Genomic DNA, 21,753 nt, shown 5'->3' with positions numbered 1-21,753 from the left:
CATCAAAATATGTCTCTAACAATCAAGTTTACATCTAATCTGGTTTCTGATCATTGGGACAATGTTCAATAACAGTGAATATTATTTAGTAAGTAACAGTGAGAGATGTGTTTTAACAGTGAATGACGTCTTGAGACAATGAGTTACCTCTGCAGTCAGCGAAAGTTTACATGGCAGTGAGTATCCTGTACCAGTGTGTAAAGTTTAGATTCAGTGAATGATGTTTGTGACCAAGTGACCCTTAGTATTGTAGTCTGAATACCTTTTAAGAGTAAATGATTCCTTGTACATGTAAGAGTCTAAATTTAACTCTGGTAGCAATTGATTATGTCTAGTGATAATACGCAATGTTACTAACAGTCACTAATGTCTTTCAATTTGATAGTGGGTGATAGTTAATAATGGGTGATTCAGAATTATTTGAAACACCTAATAATTTAAGGAATATATATGGAAATGTTCGAGATTGTTGGGAAGTCTTTGAAACACTTTGGTTACCCATACTATCTATTACTATTGGCCTATACTATTACTATCGACCTATTTTTGTAAATTCAAGTCATAATTATATGAAAATGATACATCTCCGCTATTGTTTATTTTGGTCATTTAACTGTATGTATGATGAATGCACAGAAATCTTGCTTAGTTGGTAGGCATATGAATGTGTTTTTCTCCAGCTCAAAATTTAAGTGAATATTAATCTCTATTAATATGAATCTAGACATTTATAACTGAGAGGCCTGGACTGGGTACAGGCAGGGTGCAAATTTGTATTTTCCCTTTTCTTTAAGATTGAGCAATTTCGTTCAGCATATAAGTGATAAGACTTGGGTAGAGCCAATGGCTATTCACCATGCTAACGCATTTTAGTTGTGAAATTACTTAGTATTACTGCTTAGGTATCAATGCACTTGTTATTAGTATCTAGCAAGCAAGCAAGCAACAAGTTTATTTCTAGCTTTAAGAAAGTTTTAGTTTCCCTCCCACCCACATCATCAACGCTTTTGATTGTATCTTAATCTCATTCGTGTTTGTAATTGATTCTTAATTACTGGACTGTTGGTTCAGTTTATTCGTCAAATATCTTTTATGTAATAGTCAAGTGTGTTATTTACGTAGGATATATACATTTAATAAACTGTCTGGTCCCAAAACAAGCCTCTGTCTGTTGTTGTGTTAAGTTTCATTTACATTTTAGAATCATGAAGAAAGGGAAGCTTTACTAGGGTGAATGTGCGCATACGCTTTAATTGTAAAAGCTGATGTTCTCCTTCCATCGACATACTTTAAGTATATAACAGTGAATTAGGTAGAAGTTCAGACTGCTTAAAAAAGTAAGAATATCTTCATGACAACCAGTTTAAAAGGTACCTTACCTTTAGCATGTTGCATCAGTTTGGCTCTTCATTTTTCTGTCTTTGCAGGCGCTGTGAGCACTTTTGTTGCAAATAAACATCACAAGGCGAGAGAAAGCATCTTGGGAAGGCAATTCAGATCAAATATCCCACTTTTGTTCGGTAACTGGTGGCAAAGTACGTAATCTTCGCTAAAGCTATTCGTCTTTTCCGCCATGTTGCATTGTTTCTCGTTCCCAATTTCTCACGGTCTTCTCGCATTGAAAAACAAGTCACGCGTGGGCGTCACGCGTGAGTTTCTATCGTTCGCGGGAAAACGCGGGAGATCTCGCCGGTACCCTCGCACATCGAGTTTTTTTGTTAGATAAGGGTGATATTCAGGTTTATCCATCCTATCAGAGAGCAGAATTTCTTAAGAGACAAGCCATAGTGGCGGCGCTCTCAAGCGCGGAGTGTTTTATCATAACTGGCTGAAACAAAGATCTGTTTCATCTCACTAAAAGCAAATGGACAAATCATGAGCATTTTTGGTCTCAGCTTGAGTTTTAAACTAATTGAATTGCTTACAAATTGATGTAAAAAAAAAAAGATACCAATGATACGGAAAAATGCAAACAAATTATTACATGTATAGTGAAGGAACCATGGGTGGCATATTTATGGGCTTTTTTCGATTCAAAATTCTCCAAATGATTTAAAATACCTTTCCCCAAAGGACTATTTTCAAAGGCTCATTTCCCGCAATCGAGAACGTCTTTCAAGAGAGGGGAGTAAAAACCGCACGTAGTCTTCAGTTGGCGAACACGGACCCTGTTCCAGACTGTCTCGGGCCTCATCCACGCTACTGCGTTTTCGTTCGTAAACGTATACAATTTGGTGCGTTTTTGCCTACCACGGCCGCACGAAAACGATCGAAAACTTGAATAAAACGGAGATCTCTGGAGAGAAGCGCCTTTTTGACACGCTCCGTTTCTTGTGTGGACAAGTGAAAACGGAGGATTTTGAAAACGATGATGGAAAATGCTTCAATCACTATCGCTTGTATCTGCGCCTTCGGACCTTTTAGTGCAAACAATAGAAGAAATTAAGACTCTTCCAAATGTATGCGCTACTGAAATGAAAAAAAGAAGGTGTGGATTAAGAGGGAAACTAAAAAGCTAGTGTGGGTGAAAATGTTTTCCTTCGTTGCGTCTCAGACGAAAACAGACACTAATAAAACCCTTTAGTGTGGTCGCCGGGGCCTTAGTGAAGAAGAGACGAAGAGTAAGTTAAGACCGTACAGAATAACTCAGCCTTGTCCTCTTCACGTGACCATAAGTAGGTTTTATAGTCAAGGTAGCCAATCAGTAATGCATAACAGAGGTGAGGGGCCAAAGGTCTTTAGAACTAATTGTTTAAAACGGCCTAATTTATTTGCAAGTAAAAACGGAACCGTGGTACAAAATAATATTTCGAGATAACCATCGCCAAAAAATTCGACACTTCAGAAGAGCTGCTCACGAAGATAATGTTGCTGCGGTAACAAATGAAGATCACAAACTCTATCGGCTGCATTGGATATACAAGGAGAGAACATCTACGGAAATGTTCTTAAAGAAGAACATAGTTAACTTCGAATAAACAATGGAGATTGTTTTTTTGCTTTTATAAGGAAAACAAAGAGACACAAAAAGTTCCTGCGTCATTTCTAATATATAAATGCAAATCTAAGAAAATTCTTAGAACATTCTAAAAACTACTGGCTATATCGACGCAGAACCGTGAACCATTTGTTTAGAATATTCTGGACACGTTCCTGCAGCAATATCCACATAAAAGGGCAATTAAAATTTCTTAACTGAGTTATCTACAAACAGTTTTCTGATTGCAATATACATATGGAAATGTTTCGAGCCCTTCAATTGGGTCACTTTTCAGCAAGCTCTCTCTCAGAGCGATTTTGCAAAAAAAATCAGGTGCAATCTAAAAATCCTCGCTGATTTACTTATAACAGGCTTTCTGAACCTTTTTCGTCGATTGGCGACTGACTAAGTAAAGAAATACTCTGGAAAAGTACTTTTGTTATAAATTTGGGAATTTTTCGTGCTCTTGAAACCCTTACGTAACCATTTGCTTCCATGCAAAATGAGACATTTCGATAAATTTTAGGATACAACTTAACGATGATTTCTATATTTTAAATGCCGATAACTCCAATAGCGTAAGCATTTCTGCCTTGTGGTAACTCGATATACTTCTCCCATCTGTTGAGTTCAAAATCAAAGGCATATGCGGTATTTTCACCACCATCAGCGCCAAATGCCACGAGCATGTTTTGCACAATTTTAGCCCGGCACAAAGAATATCCTACGGGTAACGGAGGGAAGTTTAGCCATACATGTCCCTCCAAATCAAACGCCTCAACTTCTAGCACATCGGATCCGCTCTTGTCGCAGCCACCAACCACAAAAAGCTTTCTTTTCCATGCTACAGCAGCACAGCCGTAGCGCTTTCGCTTCATTGGCGGTAGCTTTGTCCATTTTCCTTTCTCTCCGTCGAAAATTTCAGCTGAATTCTTAGCGCTGTTGAAGTAGAAGCCTGATCCACCTCCAACCACAAGCAGCTTCCGGTCGATGATTCCGCCACCAAAGTTGCAGCGGGGTTCCAGCATCTCTGGAAGTGTGAACCACTCTCTCTTCTTGACGTTGTAGAGCTCGACACTGCTTAGGACAGTACCTTGGTCGCAGCCTCCAGCTACGAGAATCCCGTGCTCTGTTCCTGTCGCATAACAACCCCATCGTCTTTTCTCATTGGTTTAAGGATGCACCATTCCTTAGTAACCCAGTCGTACATCTGAACCGTGTTAAGGGCCTTCCATCCACCAAAACCGCCCGCAACCACAAGAGCAGGAATAGCTGTTACTTCCGTAGCATAACAAGCCGTTGTCTTCACCGGCAAAGGCGCAATTTCCCGCCATGTTCTTTCGGCACAATTGAAGACTCCAACAGCCGAAGAGGGCTCGCTTTCGTTGCCCTCGGTTGCTCCTCCGATGACGAATATATTTTCGCGCAATTCGATTATGTCATACTCTCGATCAAAGTCGGTTTCTTTCCCGGATCTGGTCTCTTCTCTTTCGGAAATGTCAACTTTAACTGCGGTGTCGTGGAGAAATTTCGTTTGGAATTTTTCCTTCAGTTCGCTCGGAAAAGCTAATACAGATTCAAGCTTCTCTCGCAGTTTTTCTCGCGCCTTGTCGAAGTTGAATTCATCGTGTTTATCCTTCAGTTTCTTTTTGTCAAACGAATCAGTCTCGACGACGATCTGGGGTTCTTTAGTTTTAGACCAGATGGCGTCAGGTTTGTCGTTGGAGCATCTTTCTTGAATGGGAATCCTTCTTCTTGCTTCTCATTAATATCTCCCTTTGGCAGAGATCGAAGCCATACTGAAGCGTCTCGCAATACATCAACTGCACGCTCCATGTTTACACATAACTTGCACTCACGTGTGTTTTTCCGCTCAAACTCAGAGTTTGTACTCGAGACAAAAACAATTTACTCTCAGACTCCAAATGAACCTGAACTCTGAACACACTGCGCAAAATTATCGATCTCTCGGGCTGCCCTTGATCGCCGGCTTCATCTACTTCAAACAAGTGAAATCACCCATAGGACGTGAATGTAAATTCTAGAAGGTTTCGTTCTCCTTCAGGTGTCAAGCACAAAGAAGCGATTTTCGTCTTAGGGTATTAATTGCATTGAAGCCTAGTTAAACGTCGCGAACTGGTAAACACAACCGAGCGGTATGGAAAATTACTGCTGCCTGAGTAAAACGGATGTTTCAGTTTTTGAGTTGCTAAGTGATCTTTTACTTGTTAAACCTCGCAGCGTATTTGCATATCGAAAGACGCGTCTGTTCTTAAAATATCGGGGTGAAAATCATAACGCCGCCAATATTACGAATGAAACTGTCATCATTTCATTGAGATAAACTGAAACGAAGGTCAAGCGAGACTGCACTTCGTTTAGATAAAATTTTCGTGGCAACCAAAAAGTAACGATCCCTTTGAGTTAAAATTAATATTAATTCATCTGCATAATTTGCTCCACCGGAGAAGTCATAAAATCAAGTTCACACTAATCAAAATGCATTTTCTCCTATCAATCTCGATGCAGATAGAGGAAAACTAGAAAGCACCTGTTCGCTTGTTAGTAGTGAAACAGTTCTTTATTTTTTCCCAGGACAGGAAATAAATTTGACGGCATTATTTTCCAAGCGAAATAGATTAATTAGAATGACAATATCCCTTGGCCCATGAATGCGAACGTTCATACATATTCAAGCTGCCAATTTCTAAAATTTTTGACACTTGTCACAATTGTTTTTTTTTAATCAATGCTCCAACTTTTTCTAGAAAATTGAAGGAACAAAGAGACGTTTAAAAGTTATCTTTACCCGCGTGCAATGAGTGATCTGGAAGAAAAAGGAATTACAGCGATCCCTTGCTCTTAAAAGAATTGGCTTAGTTACTCGCCCATTGTTATGCGTCAGGCGCTAATAACATTCAATCTCTAGAGGTAGAGCTCCTAGCAAAATCGTTTAAGGTCAAAAGAATATTCACCAAATATTCAGCAACAAAAATTGCATTAATACCAATACGTTTTAGAAGGAAATGAAGAGGATATAAGCTCTACTTTCGCTGCCCGGTAATCGTGCGCTTTACAATAAAACGAAACTCAGTTTCGTGACAACATTCCTCGCTCATGAATTTCTGTTCACAAGGCACGTGAACTGATGAGCATGACGTGCTCTGACGTAGCAGATCGATAGATTGTAACCCAGCTCTAAAAGTATTTATTTTGACAGATAATCTTGATTACGGGCAACTATTAAGAAACAATGGAGATGTAGTAAGCCGTTTGTTATTCAAGATCCCAACACGAGGCAATAGTGACGAAGAACTCAGAGGATTTTGCGTACTCGGCTCAGGCTTGCGTCCTAAAGTGACGGGGGGGGGGGGGGGGGAAGGGGGGAGAGGGCGGGGGGGGGGGTGGGGTTACACTCTGATATAAGCTCCGTAGCCGTGTGCCACTACAAAGTGTATGACTTTGTTGCCGATTTCCGAAAATGGTCATACATTTTGACCAGACTTAAGCTTAGGCGTCCATTAAGGTTTCCCATTGAGTATGGAGTATTTTCAAGGGAACATGCATGTCTTTTCTCTTCCTAATAACAGAGACAGAGTTGTAACTCATTCATATAATTCGAGTTGTGTTTCTGGATGAATTGGGCAAATTCTTGTCTTTGGCACTGTTTACTCCACAAGATTTGGATAATAGTGACCAGGTCTGAAAATAAGCGTGTTTATTGGCATTGTTTTGGTCCCAAACACGATCAGGATTTGTAAAACCGTGCAAGAAACCTTCAGCAAGAATTCCTGGGATTACCCTTTCCTCGGGAGGGGGGGGGGGGCTGGGGGGGCTGGGTGGAAAAAGGGAAGGGTGAGAAAGGAGAAGCCCATGCTAAGGAAACCCTTGAGGAAACCAACTATTTGTGAGTCCATTATGACATTTTTCAAATCAAGAAATTATTATTTCCCGATAAAATTCTGTCGATATCGAAGACATTTGAAAGGAAGAAAAAAATACAGCCATCAACCAGTTTGGATTCGCACACTTTACTTTCTCTCTTTCTTGTTATCACACCCTGCCCCACCCGATCAAATTCTGAATGAAATAAATCAACAGTTCATACACAAGATTCTAGATTCACATCATTTAAATAATAATTATTAAATAAGAGTCTATCTAAAATCATTCTCTCTTTACGAACCAAACAAGATAATGAAACATGATCATGTAAAGTTTACGACTGGTTAGTATAATAGATGAAATGAGTACGTGTATCAAAACATAAGAATTCTGTTGTACCTCTCGATTAGTGGTTGACATTTAGGCTAAAATGTTGGAGTAAATGTTCCTAATATATTTCCCTCCAACGTGATTGCCTGGTTGAAATCTAACGCGATGAACCACGCGATAACGCGTGGACTGCCTGCTCACACGCGCGATCGGTTAAGAGAGAGGCTCTAATGTCATCCGCTAATTTTCCATCTGGCTACGCCACGCGTGCGTCTTGTTGCAGGCGCGTTTCTCATCACGAAAGAAAAATGGTTGTATGACTCTAAAGGCTAAAGAACGTTTGCTGCGAGTATAACTACTTCTGTTCCAAAAAGTTGCGACATGTTGCGTCAGGTGAACTTTTCTTTTTGCACAATAATACCAAACTTATAACACCAGTATCCAACATGAGCAATATAACTGTATATAAACAAGTAGTAATGTGTAGCCTTTAACACCTGGCCTGTAGGACCAAACATCCGTTTCTCAATATAACTCAATCAATTTTAAAATATCATTAAAAAAAATAATTCAAAGATATTTGCATTGTATTTTTGGTCAACAAAAGAGAGTACATTAGATTGGATTTGTACGAAATGGATTTTTTCTCTTTCCTTTCATAACAAAAAATAATGAAAAAAGGTCAAGTTAATAGTCAGTATTCGTTATGTACAGTTAAAACACAATTGTAACTCAAGCTATACTATTTATATCGAAACAAAATTTAACTTCACGTGGATTAATGTTGGAAACCATTTTGATTCGAGCAGTCACACCTGGCTTTACGGAAGTATTCGGATTTCCGAAGACGATCCGAATGTGAGACGAATCAAGTTTTAAGCACAGAATCACTGCGGGCGTGCGTCGTTAGGATCAGCGGAAAATTGTGGACATGTTAGTCTGCAATATCAAGGGAGAAAAGTATAGTGAGACAAAAAATGAAATGAAATAAACCCCACGGATGAGAAAGATTACAGGTTAGAGGTGAACGATAAAACATTCCACTAATCGATCCACTACAACGTTGAAAAGAGAGAGGTTTTTTGTAGTTAATATATATTTTTTAAATTCATTTTCTTGTCGTTGACTAGGTTACAATGTCCCAGATGTTATGTCACGATAAGTTCATCCCGAGAAAAGTCGGCCTTAATTTTCACACCTGCGAATAGCTCTGTCCTTTTTTTTCACTCACGTTTAAAGTAGGTAGTTTGTAGTAGCGAAGCACAAAATAAAATTGTCAAGTAGTTCACTCGCCGAATTAGCCAAAACTTATTGAAAGATAATCCTGCAGAGTCATAAGCCAAAGGTTCAAACAGGCTCCAAAATAGTTCACAGTTTAAATACTTTGCAGCTTAGTAAAGCGAACTGAAGACTTTCAAAATAAAATAGATAAAGCTAACTTGCTCGGCATAAGCAGCCCATCAGATCACGCAATACGTACTACTTACTTTTCATTCAGTAGAGGTGGGTATTGGACGCGAATGTAGTGGACTTCCCAGATGTCTTTGCGGCGGTGTGTACTGCTCACTCGTGGGAACCGTGGAGTCCTAAAGAGAAACAGAGACAGAGTGTGTTATCTTTTAGAGGGCGTTCATTGGTATCAACTTCCTGCTACGAAAAGCTGACCAACAAGACAGGATTGTAACTACACCACCGGACAATCAAACAGAAAGCCTGGTTAAAAGAGCTACATTCAATTCACGAGTCTAGGTCAAACTTCTTCATCCTTAAGGCCTATTTACACGGCACGACTTTGTCGCATGCGACAAGCTTACGACAGGCCTACGACATGACTTAAGAGTCGTAAGCGAGTTGTAGGTTTGATTTACACGAAACAATTCGTGTCGTAAGCCTGTCGTAAGCTTGTCGCATGCGACAAAGTCGTACCGTGTAAATAGGCCCTTAGAAGTCCTTTTCATGTTCTGGAAAATCTTCCTTCTCGTGTTGCTGCTTTTCTGTCAAAATTAACTGTCGTTTTTTGTTTCTCCTCAACTAGAAGATATTTTTGCATGTCGCAGAAAAAGAGGACACAAAATATTGTAACGTCGCTATTGATTGATTAGTTTTAAAAACCACACCCCTGGATTTGAAACGCACTTTGGAGACCGGAACTTCTTCCGAAAATGGGTCTGATTTCTACTGGCTTAGCATGCGTACAATAAAAGTACACATTTTAAGTAAAATCCATATATTTCCTGTGGTAGTAACAACTTTCTCCTTAACTCAAAGCAAGTTTTCCTAGTAATCAATGTCTTAAAATTCTAAGAATCTTTTCTCTAACTATCACACTAATAAAGGGAGGTAAAATTTCAGTCTGACCTCGCTGGGAGCTTAAAATGGTTAACTGCAAATGCAATTGTTATCCTATAATCATTAAGGAACTTTATTAGCGAGCGAGGAATACATGATTAAAGAAGGACACTGACGTAATTGCAGTTGCGGTTACAAGTAGAATTTTGTATTAAATGTTAAGTGACAATGGCAATACATTACCATTCATTAAACTTCAATAGAACTATTTGTTAATGTTAGCCTTATCGCCAATTAGACTAAAAGGAAGGTACCGATGATTGAAACAGTCCCGATATGTTTTTCAGCCAACGTTTGGAATATGAAAATTTTGCTTCGCGAAAACTCATGAAAAGCTTCCTCTGGCAGTGACCAGTTGACCAGCCCAGCCAAAACCTTTGTTTTAAGTTTTTCTCCTTTTTTACTTCTTTCCTTTTCTTTTCTTTTCTTTTCTTTTTTTTTTTTCTTCATCTAAGCCACTTTCCAACGCAACCTAGCCTTAAGGTATAGCGTAACAAACTGAAATGCGTGACGCTAATGCAAACCTGATTAGGACTTCCGGTCAGGGAGAATGTGGAGGATTGTTCGAGGTTTTGAACCATTTGTCGAGACTCCGCGAGCAGACGATGTAGTTTACTGGTCGGTGAAGCGTCCCCCTCCGCCTGGGGTAAGAACGAAATAAAAGGAGAAAGAAAAGAAAAGTTCACCCAACTTGGCACAGCTGTCCTGTCACGCAAGTTGTTGGAACTTCTGTTAGTTGTATTATTGTTACTATCTGACAGTGAGCTACGTTAGTAGTTATGTGCTACGTTAAGGGATCTCAAATTATGTTACAGTGATTTTCATTCGAAAGTTAGGTTACAACCTGCATTTTTCAGCCGAAAATCAGCGTTTGCACCTATAATCGTTAGTTAACTGAATTTGTTCAGTTAATCAATAGAATCTAGGAAAACTGCAGTTCTAAAAAATCAAAACTAAAATAAATTTGGGAAAAAATCATGCACAAGCTTAAAAATAATAGTATTTGGAGAAATTTTCAATTCAACGTGGACAACAATGCGAGATTGCTATGAGTTAACTTTATGACGCTCTGTGATTGGTCTAAAAAAAGAAAACATGCCACCTCAACCAATCAGATCTCGCAAAAAAAAAAAACAAACAAACAAACAAACAAACAAAACGGGTAATGGTCACTCGTGTTTTTCCCGCGCTTAGGGTAGTTGGCTGAATTTAAGTCCTCACAGTCGCTTCTTGATATTTTCTTGTTCTAATTGGTCATTTTTCTTTCAGTGCTTTGGTTTTGGATTTACGACACTCAAAATTCACTCCAATTGCTTGCCGTTTCTTCTGAGAGGAAAACTTACTCCTTGGTTTCACAAGGCCACCAATGAACCAAAGGCGGCTCCACCGAGCAGTTCTTACCTTAGGAGGGGACGTCTTCGGTACAGATACACCAGCTGAGAAAGAGGAATAAGTGTCCCCAGGTCTCGTAGTTGTTACGGAATTAATTTCCACTGGTCTCCCAGGCGAGAAGGATAACAGGCTACTGTGGTCCTCTAGTCGAACGCCCGTGAGAGAAAGGTTACCTAATGGCGGATAAATGTCGGTTCTTGTGTTGGGTGTGCTGAAGTAAGAGGGGTTTCTACAGGATAGGAAAAAATAAGTCATGTTAAGAAATGTGAAATGACACCCGTAAAGAGTTCACTCCCGATAAAAGCACGTTTGTTCACCTGGGAGGAAGAAACGTGTCAACATTTGAACTTGTGAAGCCTCTTTCTGAAGTGATCGGAGGTTGAAGTGGATCTTGCGAAAGGCTGTCATAGTCGTCAGCCAAGTCACTTCCGGCTGTCGCGTGCATGGAAAGGGAGGACACTCCACCACCGCCTAATATAAAATAGTAACCGCACCTTGGTTGGACATTATTTTCAACACAAAGTGAAGCATCAGCTTTAACCCTTTAACCCCAAAGAGTGACAAATAACTAATTTCTCCTTACCATATCACCCCCGAATGACACATAAAGGTCAGGAGAATATAAGAAATGAACGGTAACTGTAAAAGCTCCAGATTCTTGGACAAATTCTCCTTGTCAGCACCCTTGGAAATATTTAGAGAACAGCATGGAGAATATGCATACCGATTTTGGGTTGTAAAAGGTTAAATAACTTGTCTTGTGAAATGTTTGCGCGAAGGATTCAGGCTTGTGCTTGCTATTTGGATACAGATGGTACATGTGTGTCAGGGTTCACATCTCACTGACTCTGACGTTAAAAAGTGAGAGTTAAGTATGTCGTATTCTGGTTTTGCATTCAAATGTATATCATTAATGTCTCTCTAGTTTCATATCAATAGCGGTTAGATTTTTTTCATACTATGCAGACAATCACTTTGTTTCTGTGATTCACACCTGGAATATAAGCAGCGAGGTCATCATCAGTGCCTTTGGAAGAGACTGGGCCTGCAAATTAAAGAAGGATGCTTCACGTACACGTCTTACACGACAAAGATCTCTGTCAGTTTTGAGTTATTGATCCTCACCACAAAAAAACTACAATGGAACATTTGGACGCACAGAGTCGGACACGAGCATAAGCTCACAACATTTTTAACAATAGGTACTTTCTGTGCCAACAACAAAGAAACTGAAAGGCTGGCCGAATTAGATAACATTATGTTCACTAGGGCCATACATTTATATCTCTTATTTAATATGTCTGGCCTAAGGACTAGAACATTTCAAGGATTTTAACGCTGTTTCGAACAACCCCGTAAGAGATTGACATACCATCAAAGTCCATTGACCTCGTGGACGCTTGATCCTAGGCACAAGAAAAATGTGCAAAACTGAATAAGTCAAAGCGGAAGGAGTATCCTAATAACAAGAAACTTCTCTAAAAATTTGCACCAAACTCTTCACCATTCCTTTCCAGTGAGAGAGATAACTCAAAATGCAGCAATTACAAATTGAGTGTAAATGATTATGCAGAATCGCGTTATCTTGCTTTATTTCGACCTATGATTAGTCTAAAAAACTGGCGCCACCTTGTCAATCAATTAGATGAGATAGTTACGGAAAACAAAATTTATAGCTGTCATTGAGGTTTGTTTTACCAACGAAAAAAAACCGTCTTAACTCACCTGATTGTCAAAATAGTCTCCATTGAGGTTAAAACTCGTGGCATCGTAAAAGCTGTTTAGAGGCTTTTTATCTTCATCCGGGGGATTAGATTCCAACTCTGACATTTTACTGCAAATCAAGAGACGGAGCTAGTCATAAAAAGTACTGTCACTCCCAATAAGTGGCTTATTAACTCAGCTGGCAATGACACCCAGTCGAAATATGGGAGTCATGACGTCAAGACCTATTAAAGCCTGAATTCTTGTTGTAGTTGTTGTTGTTATTGTGTTTTTCTAACCCTCAGGCTACAATGTGACGATTCCAAGCCTCTCAGAAACCAGTTAGTGGCTCCGGCCATCAGAACTGCGAAGTCAGAAGCTGAAAGCCAGGCAAATTTTCATATATTTTTTTAAGTTTATTTTTTCTGCAACCTCAACTTCACCTGGTCAACAATTCGCTTTCCTTTCCCGATTATAACTAACAGCTTACCTTTTTGTGTTGAACGTAATTTCTATACTAAGTATTTGATAGTGTACTCTGATAGTCTGGGTGAAAACAAGTTCTGTCTCTTTGAAAAAACGTACTATTATTCAGCAGTTTACAACTTACTCAGGTTCCGTGACATGTTTGGACAGCATATCGTGAGAACTTTGTAACTGCAGCTGCATGTAAGAAATGTCGCGTTGTTGTCTCTCACAGATCTGCCAAGGAAAGTCAGAGTCAGATTAACTGTTACTATAACTGAAAACCAAACACTTGAGATGGATTGTATTTCAATGTCGAGTTTCGATTCTGATACTAACGTCAGAGCTAAACCAATCGCAACCAAATATTTCCTTGTATTTTCCCGCCCTTTTTCGCTTAATCAAGTTCCCATTGCTTCCCGCGAAAAGCGCACTTTGAACAATGAGGTTTCAAAGTACAAATAAACTGACAAATTGCCCGAGAAAACGCAATTGAAAGAGCTTGAGTCTCGATTGGTTTAAGATTTGCTTTCCATTGGTATCACGGGTTCCATAGATCTATCACAGAACGAAGTAAAACAGGAGAGGAAATCCCGAATGACAATCGAAACGCATTTAAAATTACTCTATCTCCCTCTATTATGACTGGACGACATGATTTTTAACTTTCCTGTTTGTTACAATCAATCGACATAAGCTGTTTGCTATCTTTACTCCCAAGAACAATAAATGAACATACTTGTCGAAGGTTTTGCAACTCTGAGTCCGTTCTCTCTTGCTTCGACTTTTGTAAATCAAGCAGTTGATCTTTCCTCTTCTCTCTTTCTCCTAAGAAATCGTAGAGTAGCAATTGACGTCAGGTACAAGATACATATGTATCCTTATGTTATTCGTATGTCTCTTATTACCTGCTAAGAAAAGTTCCTTCTGCAAAACTAAAATTTCTTGCTTGGTCTGAAAAACACAGATGAAACAACAGACATTACCAAAAACTTCTGATAAATTCTGACCATGAAATTTCTCAGGTTCAGGCTAATCTCCCTAACTAACTGAATGCCATAAGATGAAACTTTGTTTTGCGCAGCGACAGGTAGGCGACAGTTTTACCTTCGCAAGCTCAGCTTGAACTTCGTCTGCATCGCTAAACTGTTTACTGATATCAACTGAAAAAAAAAAAAAGAACGCAAACTATCAGCTATACAGTATATGAGACGAAAGACAAACTAACAAACAGTTAAACAAATGAATAAATATCAAATAAATAAGTACAACCCACAAAAATAAACCAAAATACACTTTTAAAACTGAAGACCTTCTGCTAACCTCTCAGTTTTTCTACTTCATGTTTGTTAGCTGTGGCTTGATCTCTCCACTGGTCTCTCTCTGTCCTGATTGAACTTTCATTTTTCCTTAGTTCCTACGAAAAAATGCAACAAGGAATCTTTTTGTTATCATTTTTTCCCCAAGGTAGCCATGGTGGAGAGGTTCGACTGCATTTATTTTGCCAATACTGACCTGACATAATCCTTCAAGACGTTTTATCTTTTGTTGCAGTTCTCCTAAGCTCACATTTGCCTCCATTATGTCATTGTCCTGGGTGAAAACACAATCAACAAATGTATGTCTTAGGCAAGTAATGAAATGTTATTAATTGTCCAGGACAACATGAGAGATAATCCTAAGCTATGGTGCAAATCCAGACCACAAAATGCTTCTGACAAACAAGCATTTTAAGCACTTATGCAGACCATTAGGTCGAAGAAAGAATGAAGACACCAACATTTAAAAATTCCTTTTGTCACTATTTGTTGTTGTAAGAAAATGTAATTTGCTGATCTAAATTTCTCCTTTTGGATGCAATAGATTTCCTGACCAATAAACTAAAGGAGAGAATGTGGTCTCATATCAAGTTTCATGTAGGCTGCAATACCTTAAGTTTTAGTTTTGTTAAAAGCTCCTGTTCTCTGGCTTGAAGCTGTCCTATTGTATTTGATAGCTCTCTCATTGATGAAGTTAAAGCACTGTTCTTTTCCTGATAATGAAGCAACAACAATAACATTTGATTATGAAAGGAAATATGTCTCTACAGTCAAGCACACTAAGTATTATGTCTTCTCCGCCAGGGTTTATAAAATGATTCAAGGGTAATTAATACTATCAGTCATACATTGTGTATTGACAAGGTTGTTACATACTTCAAGTTCCTGAACTTGATGAAGAGAAGTATTTGCATGTTCTGAAACTTGTTGAAGTTGAAGCTACAGATCAAGGAGAAATGGTAAGTTTAAGTATGGTAATTTTGCAACACAAATTACAAGCTAAACAAACTTGGGCATGTTGTAAACTTAACACAACTGGTTTTGCATGTTTCACACACAACTGCAACACATTTGATTGAGTCAACAGCCAGTAGTCTAGTGGGCTCTTCCAGTCAGATTAGTCTGCCAATCTCACAAGTGCAGGCTATCATGGAAAAAGGCCATTTTATCTTTAAGTTGAATCTTCACTTCTGAGGGCAATCCTGAGCAGTTTTGTAGAAGGTGTTTTCCAGCATTCCACTATCCAACATAGCCCTTTCAGTGGCACCAGAAAGGGCCGGTTGGACATAATGCAAGACCTTAGATCAAGGCATCTTTCATCCAACAGTACTAAGGGCATGAATAACTACCTGAGTATCTTCAAGTTCTTTGCCTTTGTTCTTTTCCTCTGTTTCAGAAGCTTTAAGCCTGCAAAGCAAAATCACAACAAGGATTCCTATCAGTGACATCTATGGGCTGATTCAATTCAACTTCAGAGTAAAAATTTAATTTTCCTTTTACCCTTTCACTCCTTGGAGTGAGCAATACATCAATACCTTAAAATAACTTGAACTACAACTTGCAATTGTTGGACCTCAATCTCAATCAGAAAGTGGCGCATAGTTTTTTTTTTCTAATGTCATTACACCGTGATTAAAAAGTGATCTTTACTTATTGAGAAACTATAGACCTGCATGTCAACAAGAAGAAGTTACTGTTTGTATGTCTTCTATTCATTTTTAATTAGTAACATTACACTTCTAACATAAAAAACTATGTGTGAAACAAAGTTATTTTTAATTGATATCTGTCTAAATAGAGGATATTACATGGCCGTGCAGGGATATGAATTTTATCTTTGTGTGCTGAAAGTATCTCTCACTAGTTCACTTCGCTCACTCATAAGAGACACTCGAAAATAAAATTCATATCCCCAAGCAGCCATGTAATGTTCTGTTTATTTCATTTATACTGATGAAATTTCAAAAGAACCAGCTGTGCGCCTGAGTGGGAAGCTCTCTTGTAATTGGCTAATCATGTTAGTAACCATGGCGACACCAGTATCCTCACACTTGAAAGATAAAAATAGTATCTTCACTGCACGATGAAGATATGATTTTTTAGTAAAAGGAAAAATCCTGGTATTTCATCAGTATCTATATTAATAATAATAAACAATACCTTGCTTGTAATGCCTTCATTTGTTCATTTCTACTTTTGAGTTCACCTGTAAGTGTAGAAAACTTTATCAACTCCACTTTCTTAGAAATTCATGATTTTACAGTACAATGCATTGTAACTTACAGTCTTTCAAGAACATAAAACCTAACTTACTTTCAAGCCTGGAAGATCGCTTCTCAAGAGCAAACACCTAAATGCAGTGGGATGTCAACGGAAATGGAATATATCAGTGCTCTCAAACTTCAAATGTTCCTTTTTAAAACAATTACTGATGGTATGTTAATTACAAATTGTTCCAAATTTTGGAATCAATAAGCTAATATATGGGGGATGTTGAAGCTTGGAGTTGATCAACCCATAGCTATGAACTTGTATTCACTTAAATCGCTCTGGTTTATTTGTCAACAACACATCAATGAGGGTAGAGGTGTGAGATAGACCTTTCTTCTCCGTGCGTCTTGGTTTATCAATAAGACATGTGAGTTCTTGTTCCACTTCCGAATCTAAGAGTAATTTCCCTTCACTTTTATCTGGTCTAAGTCTATCAAGATTAATATCGCCAATGACAGTGACAAAGTTTCTCCATAAAGAGGCCCAGGTGCAAATACCATTAAGTTCCCCTTCCAGTTGTAGTTGATAATCACCAGATACCGATTTGGGTGGACGGTAGACGCTGATAACGATCATTTCAAATGTGCCAAGCCTAATCTCAACTGTGAGGGGTTCCAGTGTCTTATAGGTCCTGGTAATCTTAAGCCTTTTACAAGGCAGTAGTGTGGATATATAAACCAGGATGCCTTCACCTCCTTTTTTTATGTCATTACGGTATAATGTATAGCCAGGAATGGCAAATTGGCTATCAGGATATGTGGAATCAATTTCTGTTTCGCTGATAAATATTATATGAATTTTTAGTTTCCAGATTAAAGCGACAAGCTCCTCAAATTTGTTTTGTATGCTGTTTACTGTATATTCAGGTGACATAACAGGATATCATTACAGATATTCCTTTGATTCTCCAGTTGATCATTATGCCGCAGAGTAGGGGTGATACTTGAAATCTGAACCGTATCCGAAGAGAATGAAGACTCGAAAAACGAGTCGGAGAAATCAAAAGGCCAGTTACAATTGTTGGCTTTACAAAACCATTGATCTTGAGAGTAACTCAGAGCGACATAAGTCTCGACATCCATATCAATGCACTTAATGTGATGCCAACTGTCACAACCATTGCAAAGCTGTTTTTTCTTTAAAATTGAAAACCACTAAGGACAAATAAAATCTTAAGCACCCTCACCCTTTGTCTGTCCTCCTCCCAAGCCACTATCTGTTTTTGATGAGCTTGTACCATATCATTCAATTCTCTAGTTTTACAGAAGTAGGAAAAAAATTTGAGAGGGCACATGATACAGTGCACAAGCTTCTGCAGTAACAGAGTGCTCAAGAGTGTAAAGCAAATTTATGACTTAAGTAAATCCTGCTGATCAGAGGCTGAAAAATTTGACGGTTTTACTTGATGGGATTAACAGCATTTGTATTCTAGCTGTGCAGGATCTACAGTTGCCATGGACCTCTGCGGTAAGGTGCAGCAATTTTTTGCTCCTACTCTTTCCCTTTCTGCTGCTTTTTTTGGTGAAATGCCATCTGGTCTTTTGATGTCTATTTTTGTGTTTCTTCTGAGTTCTTCAGTTTATAATACCAAAATCGTACTATTCAAACTAATTCATGTTGCAAAATGTCTGTTCCAAAATTGTTTAAGTTGAATTAACCAAGACTGTTTAGGGCTAAAAAGGAGTTTTGAGGTGGGTTTTTTTGGTTTGTTTTTTTGTTTTTCTACTTTCATGCAAATACCTGTCTCTATCTTTGAGTTCCCCAATAAGCAGCTGAAGTTCTCGTCTCTGCCTTTGTATTGTGTCACTATCTACGTCAGAGAGCTAAAACAAAAATGGTCATCATGTTAGAATAAAACAAAATTGTTTTAGAAGCCATTCCCTTGTTAGCAGAAAACTTAAAGAAAGATGTTATTGCTTATATTACTAACATGGGAAAAAGAAAATCTGAGTCTTCAGCACCTAATTTCAAGCTCTGATGCTTTACAACTGAGCCACAGAGACCTCAGCAGTGAGATTATGAAGGCCATTGCTAAGTTCCTATGTGCAACATCTCCTGAATTTATTAGTTTTGGCAAAATCAAAAGCTTAGTATGTGTAAATGGAATAATAAATATGATAAAACCTTTTCATCAACTCTTGTGAGGAAATGCTTGCAGGATTAGGAATTTCCTAACCACTATAATCTATAATTTTGTTGGCAAGTTTCCTTGTCACATCACCTACACTAGCAAACATTGCCCTTGACAGCCTCTCCTAACAATTAGCATTTTGGAAATGGAGACAATTTTCTCTTGACCCTACTTACTGACACATGTAACCTGATATAACTACATGAAGTCTGATTGAATTGTTTCAGCACTGTTTATTAATCTTAAATAGCTGAAGATCTAAACTGACTGTAAGGAAACTTGGCTTTACTGACCTGTTTACTATTAGGAGACAGAGATCTGTTGTGTAGTCTTGGACTTGTTGCTGTATGCAAATTTGGACTCACTGGTCGACGGCCAGGACTTGTGCTACGCGTTGGAGATTTACTGCGCTGTGACCGAGATGGGCTTACACCTGTCTGAAAGCTTGTATTGGTTGTTCTAGTCTTGTAACCACTTGGTAATGTTGTTGAATATGATGAAGATATGGGCTGAAGATCGCAATGTGGAGTTCAGTGATAAATAAAAATAAAAATATTCAAGGCTTTTTTACAGGAAACACAATTCTATTTTAAAAAGTATGAATAGACCCTGTCCATACATAATCAGCTAACATTGAAATATAGTGCATTAGATATATTTAGTAAAGGATGTTTATAAAGTGGTCAATTCACCAACTCTTTTACTAAAATTCTTGATTAGCATATAGTATTAATCAATATTTTATTTAGTAGAGAAGTGACAAGAATTAACAACTTGTCCACTTATGAGGTATTATCTTGATCATGCAACAAACTCTCTTCACTAATAACACTGAAACATGGCTGCTGAGAATGGGAGAATTTTAAAGTTGAACTTGGGAGTTAAAGGTTTGATGGACTAGACATACAACTGGGTTACTCTCTAACCATTAAAATGCAAAATTTTTGCCAAAAGGTAAACATCAGCACCATTATGTTACAAGGGCACCACTGATCTGAATGTAAACTTGTGGTCAAACACCACTTTTAAGCAAGACAAAATTTTTTCCTACAATATCAAGTAGACAAGTAAGGAAAATAAAACAAAAATTACAAAAAAGGAGATTTTAGTTGATCCAACACCAAATTCTCTGAAGTAACATCATAAGAATTGTATGGCAGACAGAAGGAGAATTACTAATGAAATCTTGGAGGTGAAAGGGTTAAGAAAGGAATAAAATAACTGTGAAGATGAACTAACTAATAAGATACAGGCGGCCCAGGTTTGCCATACTGTTGTCGCTTTGCTGAGAAAGAAACATTTACCTTTATTTTGGGGGTGCTGTGAAACAAATTACTGGAGTCGTAAGAGGTGTAACCTGTATGTAGATACAATTTTGTATTGGGTAGAATTTTTGATAGTGACATTATAAGATATGATATTCTTTAAAAACGATATAGAACACAAACGAAAGGGAAATGTGTTCACTGATTTCTAATCTATCACAATCTTAGCTTTTTGTTTTCTTTGGATGATTTTCTTAAATAGGATCAAGTATGTTACTTCGCTATTCAAGCTTCTTCAAGATAAAATTCTTCACGATTCCATTTGATAGGCGGTAAGTTAAGTTTAAAGAAATTTTTTTAACTCGAAGCTGATATGAATTATAAATGTTCGCGCGTGAAAGCTTATGATACCAAATTATTGTTTTCCATTTCAATCAATTAGGCTTAGCGGAAAGCTTCTGTACTTTAATTGAATGTTGTCAAGCGTTTGTAGGCTGTGGTTGACAAACAGTTCAATTCATTCGTAAAGAAACACGCACGACCACATACATATCGATAACACGTGCTTCTTTTTCTGGACAAGAAAAATTTTGTCGCAAATTGTTTTTTTTTAGACGATCCATAAATTTAGAGAGGTCATGTTAACGCTCCAGTAGAGCGCGCAAAATTATTTCACGCACGTACAAATCACATTGAAACAACACACCTGGAGTTTGACACTTAAACATAAACACAAAATAACAAACCTTTTCCATGATCTGCTGGAAGTTGCACTCGTTTTTTCCCAGCCAATTCACCGCTGTATCCTTTTACAGGCAGTGACCCTCCAAATCGTTCCATTGATTGATGCACAGCGTTCGATTTTCCGTCACAATTATCTCGATCGAGTCTTAAATCCAACGTTGCAGTGGTGATCTTCGAAACTTCGCCTCAACTCGAGGGAACTCCTTAAAATCTCCCTTCAAACTCTTCCCAAAAACGACTTTTTTCGCGAGATTTTCAATATCCCGGATTTAGAATTAGCAAAACTAGAATTTTGGTGATTATCTTCAATTAAAAGTAACCGTCCTTCGTTACTACAGACGCCGAAGACAAAAGTTGCGCGCGTGAACGACGCTTGTTAAGGCGCATGCGTTTGTTATCTTTACAAACACCGCTGGCTTTATGTTCCGGCTGGCAGTAGTTATCCTGAATCTTTTTCATCTCTCAGGACCAATATCTCGATTGATCAATCGTGTCTTCTGTAGCAGACAAACATTTTTCTGATTTGCACAAACGATCTGGACATAAATTAAATTATTCAGTCTCTGTTACCAAAAGGAAATAAAAGTGAACCATTTCTAAGTTCCTTTTCAATTACGTTAATAAAATTAACTAACCTATAGATACACGTGATATTCAAGCATTAACGTTGTCTTGGTATATTAGGGACCAGTATTTATTTAACATCTGGGGAGGGGAGGGGTCTTCCCCCCTTCCCCGGGCTCTGTAGATATCCAGTAATTCCACCTCTCCAGCACTCATTTTCTACAGTCTCCCCTTTTACACTCTGCATGTTGGCAACGACTGATTCACCCCTCAGTTCGCCGTGATAACCATGCGACCCCCCCCCCCCAAAAAAAGACCTCTTTAGCCCTTCCCCCAGGCAAATAATCAACGGAA

At 38.3% G+C, this 21,753-nt stretch overlaps 1 protein-coding gene and 1 pseudogene across 2 annotated transcripts; both read right to left on the bottom strand.

The window, feature by feature from the left end:
* Window positions 1-3,094: 3,094 nt before the first annotated feature.
* On the bottom strand, window positions 3,095-5,183 carry LOC136279082 (kelch-like protein 5; annotated as a pseudogene).
* Window positions 5,184-7,001: 1,818 nt separating this feature from the next.
* On the bottom strand, window positions 7,002-21,183 carry LOC131790863 (coiled-coil domain-containing protein 62). Of its 2 annotated transcripts, XM_059108118.2 has the most exons (24): window positions 20,838-21,183; window positions 20,131-20,183; window positions 19,120-19,335; window positions 18,436-18,518; window positions 17,882-17,948; window positions 16,738-16,774; window positions 16,585-16,630; window positions 15,774-15,831; window positions 15,301-15,363; window positions 15,036-15,137; window positions 14,621-14,698; window positions 14,429-14,522; window positions 14,213-14,268; window positions 14,014-14,059; window positions 13,845-13,933; window positions 13,251-13,342; window positions 12,662-12,770; window positions 12,309-12,342; window positions 11,931-11,981; window positions 11,254-11,407; window positions 10,946-11,165; window positions 10,069-10,185; window positions 8,685-8,781; window positions 7,002-8,134 (listed from the first exon to the last, which is right to left on the bottom strand). In XM_059108118.2, the coding sequence occupies exons 1-23, from the start codon at window positions 20,929-20,931 to the stop codon at window positions 8,686-8,688; spliced, it is 2,055 nt and encodes a 684-aa protein (XP_058964101.1). In that variant the 5' UTR covers window positions 20,932-21,183; the 3' UTR covers window positions 7,002-8,134; window position 8,685. The 2 variants fall into 2 exon arrangements, with proteins under 2 accessions (XP_058964101.1, XP_058964106.1); XM_059108123.2 differs by lacking the exon at window positions 10,069-10,185.
* Between the last annotated feature and the right edge of the window lie 570 nt (window positions 21,184-21,753).

Source organism: Pocillopora verrucosa, chromosome 2, assembly GCF_036669915.1.
Source record: "Pocillopora verrucosa isolate sample1 chromosome 2, ASM3666991v2, whole genome shotgun sequence".
Taxonomy (NCBI): domain Eukaryota; kingdom Metazoa; phylum Cnidaria; class Anthozoa; order Scleractinia; family Pocilloporidae; genus Pocillopora; species Pocillopora verrucosa.
The sequence above is the reverse complement of the archived record's forward strand: the minus strand, read 5'-3'. Positions and strand labels throughout refer to the sequence as shown.